At 40.9% G+C, this 13,836-nt stretch overlaps 1 protein-coding gene across 5 annotated transcripts in view; it reads left to right on the top strand.

Moving 5' to 3' along the window:
- LOC143512535 (cyclin-dependent kinase 16) overlaps nucleotides 1-13,634 on the top strand; it is a 44,363-nt gene extending 30,729 nt beyond the window's left edge. For 2 of the 5 annotated variants that reach the window (XM_077002985.1, XM_077002987.1), the window contains exons 12-18: nucleotides 4,536-4,633; nucleotides 4,765-4,870; nucleotides 4,998-5,040; nucleotides 5,473-5,563; nucleotides 6,489-6,566; nucleotides 7,179-7,277; nucleotides 7,459-10,280. In XM_077002985.1, coding sequence (XP_076859100.1) covers nucleotides 4,536-4,633; nucleotides 4,765-4,870; nucleotides 4,998-5,040; nucleotides 5,473-5,563; nucleotides 6,489-6,566; nucleotides 7,179-7,264 — 502 coding nt within the window. In that variant the 3' untranslated portion in view covers nucleotides 7,265-7,277; nucleotides 7,459-10,280. The other 3 variants (XM_077002986.1, XM_077002989.1, XM_077002988.1) reach the window with 3 other exon arrangements.
- Nucleotides 13,635-13,836: the final 202 nt, after the last annotated feature.

The raw sequence follows: 13,836 nt of genomic DNA, 5'->3' as shown, positions 1-13,836 counted from the left end.
ATTGTTTCTCAGTCTCTTATTAGAATGCAAGCAAAAAATACAGGATATTTGGATTAGGGTTGTCCCGATCCGATATTTGGATCGGATCGGCCGCCGATATTAGCAAAAAATGCGTATCGGTATCGGATCGGCAGGCACGAGAAAATGCCGATCCAGACTCCCGATCCCGATTTTTTAAAGTCCGACCCATTTAGTTAATCCATTCTAGTTTTTGCTGTGGTTTTGCCGAGAAGCCTCTCGGTGCAGCCTGCAGGAAGGCGGAGTTGGACATCCAACCTCGCCCACATCCAACTCCACCCTCTTCTTAAGTCTGAAGCCACACCCATGTTACGTTCGAAACTCGGACTGTTTTTGCTCCCAGTAAACAGAACTTCCAGAACTTCCAGATTTTAATTAGTTTAACAGATGCCAAGAAAAACACTCACGTTATTGACCAAAATGTATGTTTTTCTTTATTATCCCACATGAATAATTTAAGTCTTAGTACAATCTTTTTAGATTTTCCTTGAATAGTTTAATTGTCAGTTCTGAATATGTACAGGACATACAAATGATTGAAATTACATTACTCTCTTACCCAAAGGTACAACAATAAAATAAATATTAATGTAGCAGCAGTGGTTGTAAAGTTCCTTTACAACTTTACTAAAACAAGGCACAGGGAAAGGCACATGATAAGACACTGAGCCGTCGTCAGTGTCCCTGGGGTGCGTGGTGGCAACATCATAATGTGCTTAGCCATTAACCAGAATAGTGTTCATCGTGCCACTCTTGGTCTCTACAACACTGCCACATCACTAGAGTTGCTCAGGTGTGTCGCCATTTGCGAAAGTGGGCTGGGCTGCTTGAGTACACTAAACACCAACATTACTATTACACCCCTTCTCCATTACCAACATTACCAACATACCCCTTCTCCATCACCAACATATCAGTAAACAGTAAACATTTCCATTTTAATTGTGTACTTATAGTAGCAGAGTTGCCAACTCTCACGCATTGAGCGTGAGACACGCATTTGACCGTTTTCACACGCTCTCACGCCACACTTCCGATATCTCACGCCGAAAACAATCTAGTTTATTTACCTCTGATCCACATAGATTCAATGAGTTACTAGTTCGCTCTGGCGCCACCGGCGATCGATCGATCGCGATATAATACTTAATTTGTGTCCATTTTACATCCCCCTGTCAACATTTTACATTCGCCACCCAATAAATAAAAATAATGAATAACATATGTGGAACGATACACAAAGTAAACGAGGTGTGTGTAAATTAAGCGCAACGACGTGCCTCTTGAACACTTGTGAGTTATTATGCATATTTTCAAGTGCCACACAATTATTCTCGAACGAAGAAGTAGTGGGTTGGCGCACGAGAGCGCATTAGAGGGTGGAGTTGGATGTGGGCGGGGTTGGATGTCCAACTCCGCCTTCCTGCAGGCTGCAGCGAGACATACTTGGTTTTGCCAGTGAGAGTAAAATCCGGTCCGCATTTTCCAGCACACCTTCAGCACACGAGCATAATGTCTCCCCAATTTAGCTCCGCGGCATCTCATAACCATTAGGACCGCCGTGTAAATTTGAAGTTATCGATAAAAATTTCAGTTGTATGGGATTATTTTACCTTAAAGGATGACAAAGATGAAGAGGTAGAGTGCAACATATGCCACAGTAAGGTCAAGCGTGGTGGTAAAACTTTTAATACAACCAATCAAGCATTTAGCGAAATACCACCATAAACAACATGACGAGTTTCTAAAGAAAACCGAAGACAAAAAGAAAGGTCCTACACAACTAACACTGGCAGAAACGTTTGAATTGAAGGGAGTGTATAGATGGGCATGGAGCAGCAAAGTGTGGAGTAGAAGGCATTTTGCTTTTAATTAGTTTACGATATGTGCACGGATTTTTTAAAGCTTTGGTTTACACTTGTTCAAGAGCACTGATGGATGTTAATGTTAATAGACTATTTTCCACTCAGGTTGTGTGTTTTTGTAACGTTCTGCGCAAGGCAGAACAAGGAGGCGGACACAAACGCTGAGGAGAGCGAGATTTATTAAGGGAAATTCCAAAATCAGGGTCGAAGAGGATAGCACGGGTCAAATCATTGAAGGAACATTGAACAAGCAACGACATTGTAACACAAGGAGTACTCACAGAAACCAGGGAGGGAAAATGGAACAGGCTGAAACAAACGGGGAAACGCGAATACACACACAAGAGCCAGCGAACGTGAACAGAGAATACATGAAGCACAAAACAACCGATGACTAGACCTGGCAGATACAGGGACTAATATACACGGAACTAGACAAGGACCAGGTGATAACAGTGACGACAGGCGTGGCAGACAATAGGAAATCATAGAGACAAACGAGCAGGGCGGGATGAACAGGCAAGAAACACAGACATGAGGGAACCCAGAGTGACAGCTAGGAGAGGGGGCGTAGCCCTACGTGAGCCCTAGTTTTGCTTTTTTAATATAAATTACAATATTATTTGCAATTGTGGCTTTTTAATCCTTTGTTTAATTATGCTATTTCTGTTTGTTATTTAATATTTTGTCTATTTTGAGTTTATTAATTGCTAAATAAACAGGTCAGTTTCTCCTTACCAACCATTGTGTATTATTCAAACACACCTAATTCAGCTGGCTACTTGTTATCAAGAGTAAAACGCTTTTCAACATGAGTTTGACAACAAAGTAAGTTGGCTAAATAACTTTAAACTTTAATACATGCTTGGATTAGAGTCCTGCACGGGTCCGATTTTTGAGACCCGTACCCACCCATATCCGCAGAGTACAGCACCCACCCGCCCGCGAACCCGTGGCTATTTCAAAGTTAAATCCGTACCCGCCCGGACCCGTTAATATTCTACCCGTTACCCACCCGTGCCCGTGAAAAATCACACAAATCGAAAGTATTCCTATAGAGCACTTTATTTTTCAATGCGCCTCTGAAAAAACGTCAGTACAACACAAAATAAAATATAAGGTTGCTGTGCAGGAACAGTATGGCTATTCCTATCTAAAATTAGCAGCTGCAAAACAAGAGGGAACAAATGCTGGTATAACAACTAAATAAAATCGCATAGGTTCACAAATTTATCCTAGGTTACTGTGCAGGAACAGTATATCGTCCACAGTCCCAGGTTTGAGCTGCGTTCTGCGCTCTTGGATCACAAATCCTAAACGCCAAGTTCTCTCGTCATTTTTCCTTGTTCTAGCACGGCCACCCATTTGCTTTGTAACCACCTAGCGAGCTACAATAAATGCCCGGTACTGTGTTATAACCAGCCTCTGCTCATGTTTCCGCTGGAAAAGAACCGAAGTTTGGGTATTACCCCAGAACAGGTGAAGAGTAAAGTTCAGCCCGCTCTGGCCAACGGAGCTACGGTATAAGTAAGCTCCCCTGAGCTTCGCCACCACCATCGGGATGCACTAATCAGGCAAAATGTAACACTATGTTCATTACGTAGCAAATAAAAGCCTACTAAAAATGACCACTTATTTAACTTACCCGCCCGCATACCTACCCGTATTTTAACTTACCCGCCCGCATACCCACCCGTAAAATTTCGTTATGTGTAAAACCCACCCGTTTCAGCATCTATTTGCCCGTACCTGTGGGTACCCGCGGGTACCCGACCCGGTGCAGGACTAGCTTGGATAGGCCGGTATCGGTATCGGTCGGTATCGGATCGGAAGTGCAAATAAATATCGGTATCGGATCGGAAGTTCAAAAAGCTAGATCGGGACACCCCTAATTTTGGATATAGTATTTAAAAACAAAAACCTGAAGAAAAAAACAGTTTCTTGAGGCTACAGTGGCACACATTTGGTGTGACCACCCTCAACACTGCAGCAGTATCATCAACCTGGCTCCCTTAAACCTAAATAGAAAGGAAGCTGAAGGGAAGATTAGTTCAGAAAACCTCCGGACAGTAAAGTCTCTTCCACAGAGTTCAAGATGCCTTTAGAGCTTAGTTAGGTGATGCTTCTTCTTTTACCTGAAGAAGTCATTGTGTCCTTAAGTCCTTTATTTTTTGTAATTATATTATTGCTAAAATAACAAATGTAATGGTGGCCTAAGATTTTGTACAGTTCTGTTCATAATTTTTTTTCTGCTTGTTATAAATCCTATTTTTATTTAATAACATTGCAAGAAGGTTTTTCTTCAAGAAAAACTGCTGTCATTTCCCATTCTATTGCACCTTCTCAGCAAAGGAAAACCTGTAGAAGAGGGTTCATATAACATCCTCTCTGAGGGCCAGAATTACAGCCACAAGGTGTGGTTTCCAATCATACTAATCTAGATAACTGTGTTTAGGGGCTTAGGACCTGTGGGGAATGAAGGGTCTGACTGTGTGTATCTACTTCTGAAGTATTGGGTGTTTCATCCTCCCTTGGGAGATACTTTGGAGATCAATCTGTCAGCAGGACCATGTACTTTTTTGAGTAAGACCCAGAAGGCCACAGCACTGCTTCCTTCTGTCAGACGTTCGCTCACTCAGTGTCTGTGTGCAGGGGGGTGGGCTGTATCTTCTACGAGATGATCACAGGACGCCCTCTGTTCCCTGGATCTACTGTGGACGATCAACTTCATCTCATATTTCGTATCCTGGGTGAGGCCTGTGGCACTGAGCATCCCGCCTGGTTCTGTTTATTACGGCCCGCTGCCCACCCCCCCCCCCCCCCCCCCCCCCCCCCCCCCGCATCAGGCTGTGTGTCTTTATTCCTCCCTGTGTGTCTGCAGGCACTCCCACTGAGGAGTCCTGGCCTGGGATCAGTACTAGTGAAGAGTTCAGGACCTATAACTTCCCTCGCTACCACGCTGAACCTCTCATCAACCACGCGCCCAGGTGTGTGCATACGTGCATGTACATGGATGTGTTTTGGAAGCGTGATTGTGCGTGCATGCATGCGATGCACAAATCCTTGTGCAATATCAAGTATCTTATAGATTTGCACCTCTCTCTTTGATTACAGGATAGACAATGATGGGCATGACTTAATTGCTAAATTATTACAGGTAAGTACATTAAAACCTTTGTAGTATTACTCAGAAAATGTATGCTTGTGTGTGTGTGTATGTGTATGTGTGCATGTGTATGTGTGCGTTTGTATGTATGTGTGTGTGTGTGTTATTATATGTAATGGAGCAGCAAGGCAGTATACTAAGGTTTTGACCATAAACTCTGTGTGTGTGTGTGTGTGTGTGTGTGTGTGTGTGTGTGTGTGTGTGTGTGTGTGTGTGTGTGTGTGTGCGTGTGTGTGTGTGTATGTATGTGTGTGCGTGTGTGTGGCCGTGTCCACATGCGTGTGTGTGTGTGTTTGTATGTATGTGTGTGTGTATGTGTGCGTGTGTATGTGTGTGTGTGTGTGTGTATGTGTGTGTTTGTATGTATGTGTGTGCGCGTGCGTGTGTGTGTCCGTGTCCACATGTGTGTGTGTGTGTCCATAGTTTGAAGCGAAGCAGCGTATCACAGCCGAAGAGTCTCTCGTGCAGCCGTACTTCAGGTGTCTGGGGGAACAGGTGCACCGCCTGCCTGACAGTGAGCACTAGCATCTCAATACTCCACTTCACACTATAAAGAATAAAGACAAGGAATAAAGACACATCCACACAGTTTAGTGCAGCTCAGAGAGCCTTTCCAAAGGTATTAAGTGAAACAATACGTTATAAACATTATTTATTTTTCATTTTCAGATTTTGGTGTCACCAAATTCATGACATTTTTAAAAGTTGTAATAAAGCTCATTGTGCATCCATGATCACGATTATCTTTTAAACATTATAAATCTGTAAGTGGCTGTAAATAGCGCTTTGTTTTTTACACAGATTAGCGCTCAATTGTAAGATGGAGTATTTGAGTATAACTCTAGAGCAATAGAACATGTATAAATTTAGCTGTGGTTAATTTACGTAATATATGTAAAGGTAATACAATAAATACATAAGTAAAAATGATTTTGCTGGTTAATAATTGATCATTTATAAAATATAAAAATAAAAGAGGTGTTTTGCTACAGGAGGTACAGGAAGTGCTTCTGCCTAAAGTTCTCGTGGTCAGGTTCATCCCTTTTTCAACATTACTCTATTATAAATGTTGATACCGAAGGGATTGCCAAACTATGCCATCTTTACCACAGGGGTTTTCATGTGTGGCATGACTTATGCATTTGATGTTAAGAATAATTATCTGAAGAGAAACCGAAGATTCTTTTAGCGCATTATACAAAGTGTAAGGCTATTGTGATACTGTACAAGATGATTATAATGATAGAAGCCTTAAAACAAATGATTACAGAATATTTACAATATGCTGATATACTAATATTTTAATATTTAAAATTCACACCATTACACTATATGCTAAATTGTATTCTAGTCCTGTAATTGAAGATTTACATCTGAAAAGTCTGATGTAAACATTTTGAGATCCACTGGCGTGTCCTGACAACACATGTTCTCCACAGCTGCCTCCATCTTCTCTGTGAAGGACATCCAACTTCAGAAGGACCCAGGGAAACGCTCCACAGCGTACTCTGAGACAGGCAAGTGGTGAAGCTTCTTCTCCCACTGTGTTCATACTCTTGACATGCTGCTTGGCTGGCAGGGAGGAACTATGTGGTGACGTCCGTGCATCGGGACGAACACGCAGTCTCTGCCGATCCGGACTGATGGCGCAAACATGCAACAGGGAAGAGAGTGCAGTGGAGAAAGTGGATAAGATTGACCTGGGAGGGAAAATGGGGAAAGGGATTGGAGGGAAAAACACACACACCCCCCACATTCTCTCTCTGCTGTGTGTCACCCATAATGCTGTTACGTGCTATACGTTTAGCTAGTCATGCTCATTCCTCTTCATGCTTCATCATGGCTGTAATAGCAACGAACTTCTCTTTGAAGCCTCAGAAATGGCCGAGTCTAGACTGGCACTAGAATGCCGTGCTTTCGTGAGGCGTGCATGCACACGCTGCCTTTGCATCTGCCTCTTTAACATTCCCGTCCTCTGTTAAAATGCTCTATCTCAATGTTTTCCTGTCTCTCTGTTTTTTACTCTCCCTCTCCTTCTCAAAAAATATATATCTCCTATGCTTTCCTGCGTTGCCCCACCCACTTTCCACGCCCTTTCCTAAAACCCCACCCAACATGCCCTTTTAAAGCAATGCCCCATAAGATGGGTCCCACCCGTTTGGAATATTTCCAGAGAGAAGGAGCTAAAGCCCCGCCCACTCCCTCTACCAGCTGACTCTACCACTCTGGTAAATAAAGACTCCCTTCTTCCGCCCCATCTTCCTCCTCCTGGCCTCTGTTTTATTGATCCTCATCCTCTTTGTTCAGCGTTAACACTTGTTTGATGTTGTGTCCAGTTTTGTGCCCCTAACTGTGCCTCCTGTTTTCTCTCCTCTTGCCTGCACTCTTTCTTCTGGACGTTCTCTTCAGTCTCCGCTCCTCTTGCACATCTAAAGACTGTGTGTGCTCAGTAAATGTACTCGTTCAGGTGTTTCACAGATCGGGGGAGAGTGAGGTCGTTGGCATGGCGTCAGTGGAGCGTTTATTTTTCAGTAGTGTTTGTGATCATGTATGTTTCTAATCCTGTGTGTAGCTTTTGTTACCTACATAGCGCACTTCGGTATGGTGAGTGTTAGTGTGCATGTTGTTTGTAAGAGAGTGAATGTAGGCACTAATCATTTCATTTTCTGGATTCTTTTAAAATTCTGGCTACGTTATGAACGTTATTTATTTTTTCTGAGGATCTTGGTCCTAAGTGATGTGAGCAAACTTGTGAAGGTAACATACCATAAAGCTTCCGTTTGTATTTGTCATTATTTAGGATAATTCATTGTGATACATGCATACCATTGTTCGGATTACACTGCTTATGGATACGTTTCAGACCTTTGAAGTTTTCAACATTATAGTTTCAGACCAAAATTTTTTTGTTTGTTTGTTTGATTTTGGGTTCATTATTCCCCCTAATCTACACACACAATACTCCACAATGAAAAAACAAAACCAGCTTTAAAATGTTGTTTAATTTATTTAAAGCAGCCATTTCCATGTGTATTCTGACCTCTCACTTAGTACTTGGTTAAAGTAACGTTGGCAGCCACGATAACCTCAAGCTATCGTGGATATGATCCTCCAATCAGAACAAGCCTTTCTGCTGGAGGTTCTCATCTTCGTTTAGCAGATTCAAGCTCAGCCTGGGGTACTGGTGCACAGACATTTTCAGGTCATTCCATGTTGTGTGATGGCCTGGACTTCACAGTTTTTTGTCTCTTGTCTCTATGATTTGGGTAGTTGTCTTGTTGGAGTAGAACCCTTCGCACCAGCCTGATGGACATGAGTTAAACGTTCTCACCCAGGATGGATGAATAGTTAGGCTGAAGGACTCCAAATCTCTTTTATTTGAGAGTGATGAAGGTTCTGGTGTTCTTGGGCTCCTCATTCTTGTATCCTCCACCAGATCTGGGTCTTGACACAGTCTTGTCACACAGGCCCAAGGACAGTTCTCTCAACCTCAAGACTTTGCGGTTTTTGCTCTGACATACACCAGCAGCCATGAGGCCTTGTATAAACAGTCCAGTCAGTTCAGCTCGGCGCTGATGGACCAATCACAATATAGATGCATGCCAACGCCCATTAATAGGATTTATCAACTGTGTGTAGATTAATGAGGAGAACAATTATATACATACATTTTAAAATGTCCGAAACATACAAAATGTGGAAAACGTCAAAGGGTCTGAAAACGCACCATATGTATTGTATTAGCCTGAGCTAAGACAAACCACAAGGTGGCATCAGATTCCTTTGTTATCTATTTCTCTTACTTCATGGTACATTTTTCATTCATGAAAGCATCTAGTCATGTTTTATAATTTGTAAATGGCCACATAAACAGCCAGCTAAGCCTGCACGATATTGACAACAATTATTGCAATTATATTGCTACATATTGCAATTGCAGTATATTAAAACATATTGGTCAACCCATGATGTCATCTGGTAAATTGACTTGAGTGTATTACTTGAGCTAAATGTATGGTCACACACATCAGGAACATTTGAGGAACATCATGATTGAACGAGTCCATGCAGCAGACTCCCTAGAACACAGACATTAATGTTACTATAATATTTAGAGCAAAGCTTTTCCTCTAAAGTCCTTCCTTTAGAGTCTCTGGTGACCTTGTTATCTCCTGCTTGTTTTGTCTAAGATGCGTTTAGGAACACACTGGCTGGATTCGCCGGCTGACTGGATTTAACTTTCTATAAAGATAAAGATTCTCCTTTCACATTTACAGTGATTTCTCAGTGAATCTAAATCACCAATCTATCCACATCACCAATCCCCACACCTGCGCCCAAGCTCTGGTATATACGGATTCCAAATAATAGCTCGGACTTGCAGTCTGAAGAACTTGAAGCCTCCGTGTGCTGAACGTGCTGTGCAGTAAGAGAGACTAGCATCAAAATGAAAGTACGTAGAAAGGTTATAAATGTTAATGAACAAGCCGAGGTCCACCGATATTCTGCACCAAACATGACGCTTTAAAGTTTTATAGCGATAAACTATTTTTAACAACTGTTTGTCCCATGCAGTGTGGCAGTTTTAACTTATAAATAATAACACATCCCTTATGTCACATTTCAACATGACATCAGTGTGTTACATGCTGGGATAATGACGTCAGTGACGGGCCATGTCAGTGTTGCCATGGATGCAGCCTGATTATGCTGGTGTCCAGGTGGTGTTATTACAACTGTATTTGTAGTATACTAGTATTGTGTACTGAAGAGGTACACATCTGTTTGTATGGTTTTATTCAAAAGTAGTGTGAACATTCACAATTATTTTATGAAGTAATTTTCATGGTTTTTTTTATTTTTTATTTGTTTGTTTTACCTTGATTGAGGCTGCAAAGTTTCATCTTCACTTAGTACTGAGAGAGTAACTTGTTTCCTGTGAACATTGGCAGTTAAGTACAGATGTACAAAACGTAAGAAAACCAGTACAGTCCTTCCAAAAGAGGACGAACATCTCCAGTTCTCTGCAGTTGTGTGACTTGCTGTGTTGAAGACGTGATCTTGTCACCGTGTTGATGTGGGTAGCAGGGGTGAGGTGTTTTAAAAAGCTAGAAATAACTCATCTGTGGTGTTTGTTTTAAAGTAAAATGAATTTCCTTCAACAAGTTGAAAAAAAAAAGAATTAAAAAAAGGGGGGAAAAAGAATTATCATTAGAATTTATTTTGATTTTCATTCCTCCTCTGTCTCTCAGCCCAGGGGAAGTCGCGTCGACAGAGTGTACTGTTCTGAGCTGGGGGATCAGCACACCTAAGACATTAACAAGAAACTTCACCCCAAGAACAGCAAATGACCCTAGTAGTACAGCCATGGAAGGAAACGTACAAGAGAAATCAGAATGCAAACACAGCTGATGAAGGAAGGTGAGAGACACGTCCCGCTGCTTCTCCGCACACAGACCTGTCTTCACAGACCTGTCTTCACAGACCTGTCTTCACAGCCTCTCAATGCAGTGCGTTTGCACAGGAATACGACATTAATCATGAAGACCTCAGTTGGACCAACTAGATGATGTTTGCAGGTGAAAAGCTGATTTTTACATGAAGAGCATCTTTTTTTTCCCCTCAGATTTTTAGACAAAAGTCTAAGCTGCTCCATCATACTCCAAATCGTATCTCAGATCGCGCCCCTCCCTTCACACGCACACCTCTCACACTGGGCCAGCCCCTTCACTTCATAAGAACAACATACCTCATCATCTCCACAACGTTGTCCTTGTCTGTGTGTAGCATTATCCTGGAGAGAGAGATGGATTGGGAGTTTGTTGTGAGTGCATAATGTTTAAATGTTGCCTTTTGATATTTCCAATAACCCTCTAAGATTCCCGAACTTGCACCACACACAGCTGTGTTTGGATGAACTGCGGTTGCGATGAAACTTTGGCACCTTATAGTAGTTAAGCTCAGGCTTCTGTAAATAAATCCACTGACCTTGGAGGACTGGAACCGATTCAAAGTAACTGACATGACACTGAAGTCCTCGGTGACACTGCATGTGTTTATAGCACACACTTGTCAAACTAATAACGCCTTCCAGTTGAGCGTGTGCAGGACGAGGACAGCGTGGACACTAGGACTAGAGCATGCACCTCTGCGGGACCAACGGGACTGCACTACTGAGGCGGAATAGTTATGGGTATTACCAGACAGGATAGTATTATGTTACTCTAATGTGCTTACTGGATGAAGAGTGATGACTGTGGTACGTGGTCAGATTGTAGAAGTCCACTATCACCTCACCTGTTCTGTTTGAGTGATGTTTCAGCCCTTCTATAACACAAAAGCATCAGTTGACAACCACAGTGTTTTGGGAGAAACAGCCCAGGCTTGTTGGTGTAATGCTTCCTAAAATAACCCTGCTGTGAGCTTGTGCACTGACACCGCTCTGCTCGACGGGTCAGCACAGCCAAGGATTCTGGATACTGTAGTCAGATGATGAACTAAAAATCAGGAAATTGACTCGTTGTAGTCCAGGCTGAAAGCCATACAGCTGGCACACACGCTACACACACACACAAGCATAACATCTCACAAAGCCTTTAGTTTACTTGGTAACACTTTACGTTACTAATTAACTTGAAGTAATGCATTAGATAACACATGAAGTAACACATTAACAATAATTAACTAACGTTAAGTAATGCATTAGTTAACATGAACAACACATGAAGTAACACATTAACAATAATTAACTAACGTTAAGTAAACATGTAACTGTTGTGGATCTTTGTTGCTCGCACCTTTTTTTCGACCTTAAAGGAATATATAACATTGTACTGATTTACCTACGTAAGTAATGGGTAACCTGGAAATATCCAGAATCTATCAGCATAGGAACTGAAGTGTGTTCATACTGTTTTTAGCTCTTTAGTCCCTTTTGTTCCAAACTAAAACACTAAAGCTCTAAAAAGGTGCGAGCAACAAAGAGCCAAAACAGGAACCGCAACTGTTACATGTTTACTTAACGTTAATTATTACAACGTTAATTATTGTTAATGTGTTACTTCATGTGTTGTTCATGTTAACTAATGCATTACTTCATGTTAGTTAGTCAACACTTAATGTAAAGTGTTATTGTTTACTTCTTTTGCAATAGAATATCTTGCATCAGCTACATTAGTAAATAAGTAAATAAGACTTGAGTCACTACCTGATACCTAATATGTCTATATACTAATACGTACACATGAAAACGTGCACTGTGCACACATACTTTCAGTTTCAAAGTCTCATGAATCGTTAGTACTGCAAGATTGAACATATTCTGTACATCACTGTATTTGCATGGTGACTATGCAGTTCTTAACCCATGAATTATGCCCATGTTCAAATCCATGATGGAAGTATCATTGAAGGTTTATTTATTTACATTAATGTTTACAAAACCTGTAAGCTGAGGTAAAACACCTCAGTCAGTGTGAGGAAGAGAATGGTGAATGACACCAGTGTGAGGAAGAGTGGTGAATGACACCAGTGTGTGTTTTCAGCATGTTTGAGACAAAATCACTTACACCCGGTCCCTCGAATTCTAAGGCTTTTATTGCTTTTCATGAATTGGATTTTGAGCAGCCATTATTGTAATGGTTAAGGTGGACGTTGTATGACCACCACATGAACAAAAGGTTATGAAGGTTAAAGTGAATTGTTCAGTTTACCTTTTACTTTAATTTCAGGAGGTTTTATGTTTCCCACTTCATTTAATGGCACCCTACCTTCTTATCTTCCGTTTCTTTGCATTAGTGGCTACAGCAATTACAGAAATCAGACATTTGGGGAACACTTTACATGAAGGGAGTATGCAATACACATTCGTAACATCTTTTTTATATATATAAAAAAAGATACTATACTTGCACACTATATATAATTATTTGTTTTATATGATAGGAATAGGAATGACATTTAAAAAACCATGTGCCCAAATTCAGGGCAGTTAATCAGTGAAATAGCTGTGTTATTTTCATATTACACATGAATAATGAGTGATGTGAACATGTATTAATTAGGTAAGATATTACGAATGTGTTGTGTAGATACCCTTCAAGAGTTACTGTAATTTGTTGTTACATGTTTTAGCGTTAATATTATAAAAACTAGCTAAAAGCCACAAGCTGGTTACCTGTTTTTGTATTTTATTATTGTAGAACTTTTACCAATGTGATGAGACACCAAAGGAGGCTGCACTTGAAAAACTGAGATACAACAATAACAACTGTAGTGGCAAATGATGTGCAGCTGGTTAGACATTTATTATGGTCTTATTGTTATTTTAGCCAAACAAAAATAAGGTACTTAGGACTCCCCTGGTACAGAAACAAGTATAACGTTTACAATATTTATTCTTTAAAAATATGTAGCTGACTTCATTGAGTGACCATAGCTTAGATAACGGTCTGTACACTTTCCTGATTGTGGGTTTAAATGTGTGTGACTCTTTTTTTTTTGTTTTATATAATGGGGTAACTAGCAACAGTGTCAGCATGGGTGTCATGCACATTGAAATAACATTTTAATGCTGAACATTTAAATTAAGTCTTAAGTATTTCTTGTTTGGTTGGTTGGTTTGACTGTTTGATTATCACGTCTTCCTTTAACCACAATAATTGTTTGATTAACGGTACTCTAAACATTCCTGTCTGATGAATTTGTAGTCCAGAAACAATATTAGTGCAGAGATATTACCTGCACTAATATTGAAAATGGTAGTGTTCTTTCACATTAAATGAACAC

The sequence above is a fragment of the Brachyhypopomus gauderio genome, chromosome 4 (assembly GCF_052324685.1).
Source record: "Brachyhypopomus gauderio isolate BG-103 chromosome 4, BGAUD_0.2, whole genome shotgun sequence".
In the NCBI taxonomy this organism is placed as follows: domain Eukaryota; kingdom Metazoa; phylum Chordata; class Actinopteri; order Gymnotiformes; family Hypopomidae; genus Brachyhypopomus; species Brachyhypopomus gauderio.
Note: the sequence above shows the minus strand (reverse complement) of the source record. Positions and strands in the feature narration are given on the sequence as shown.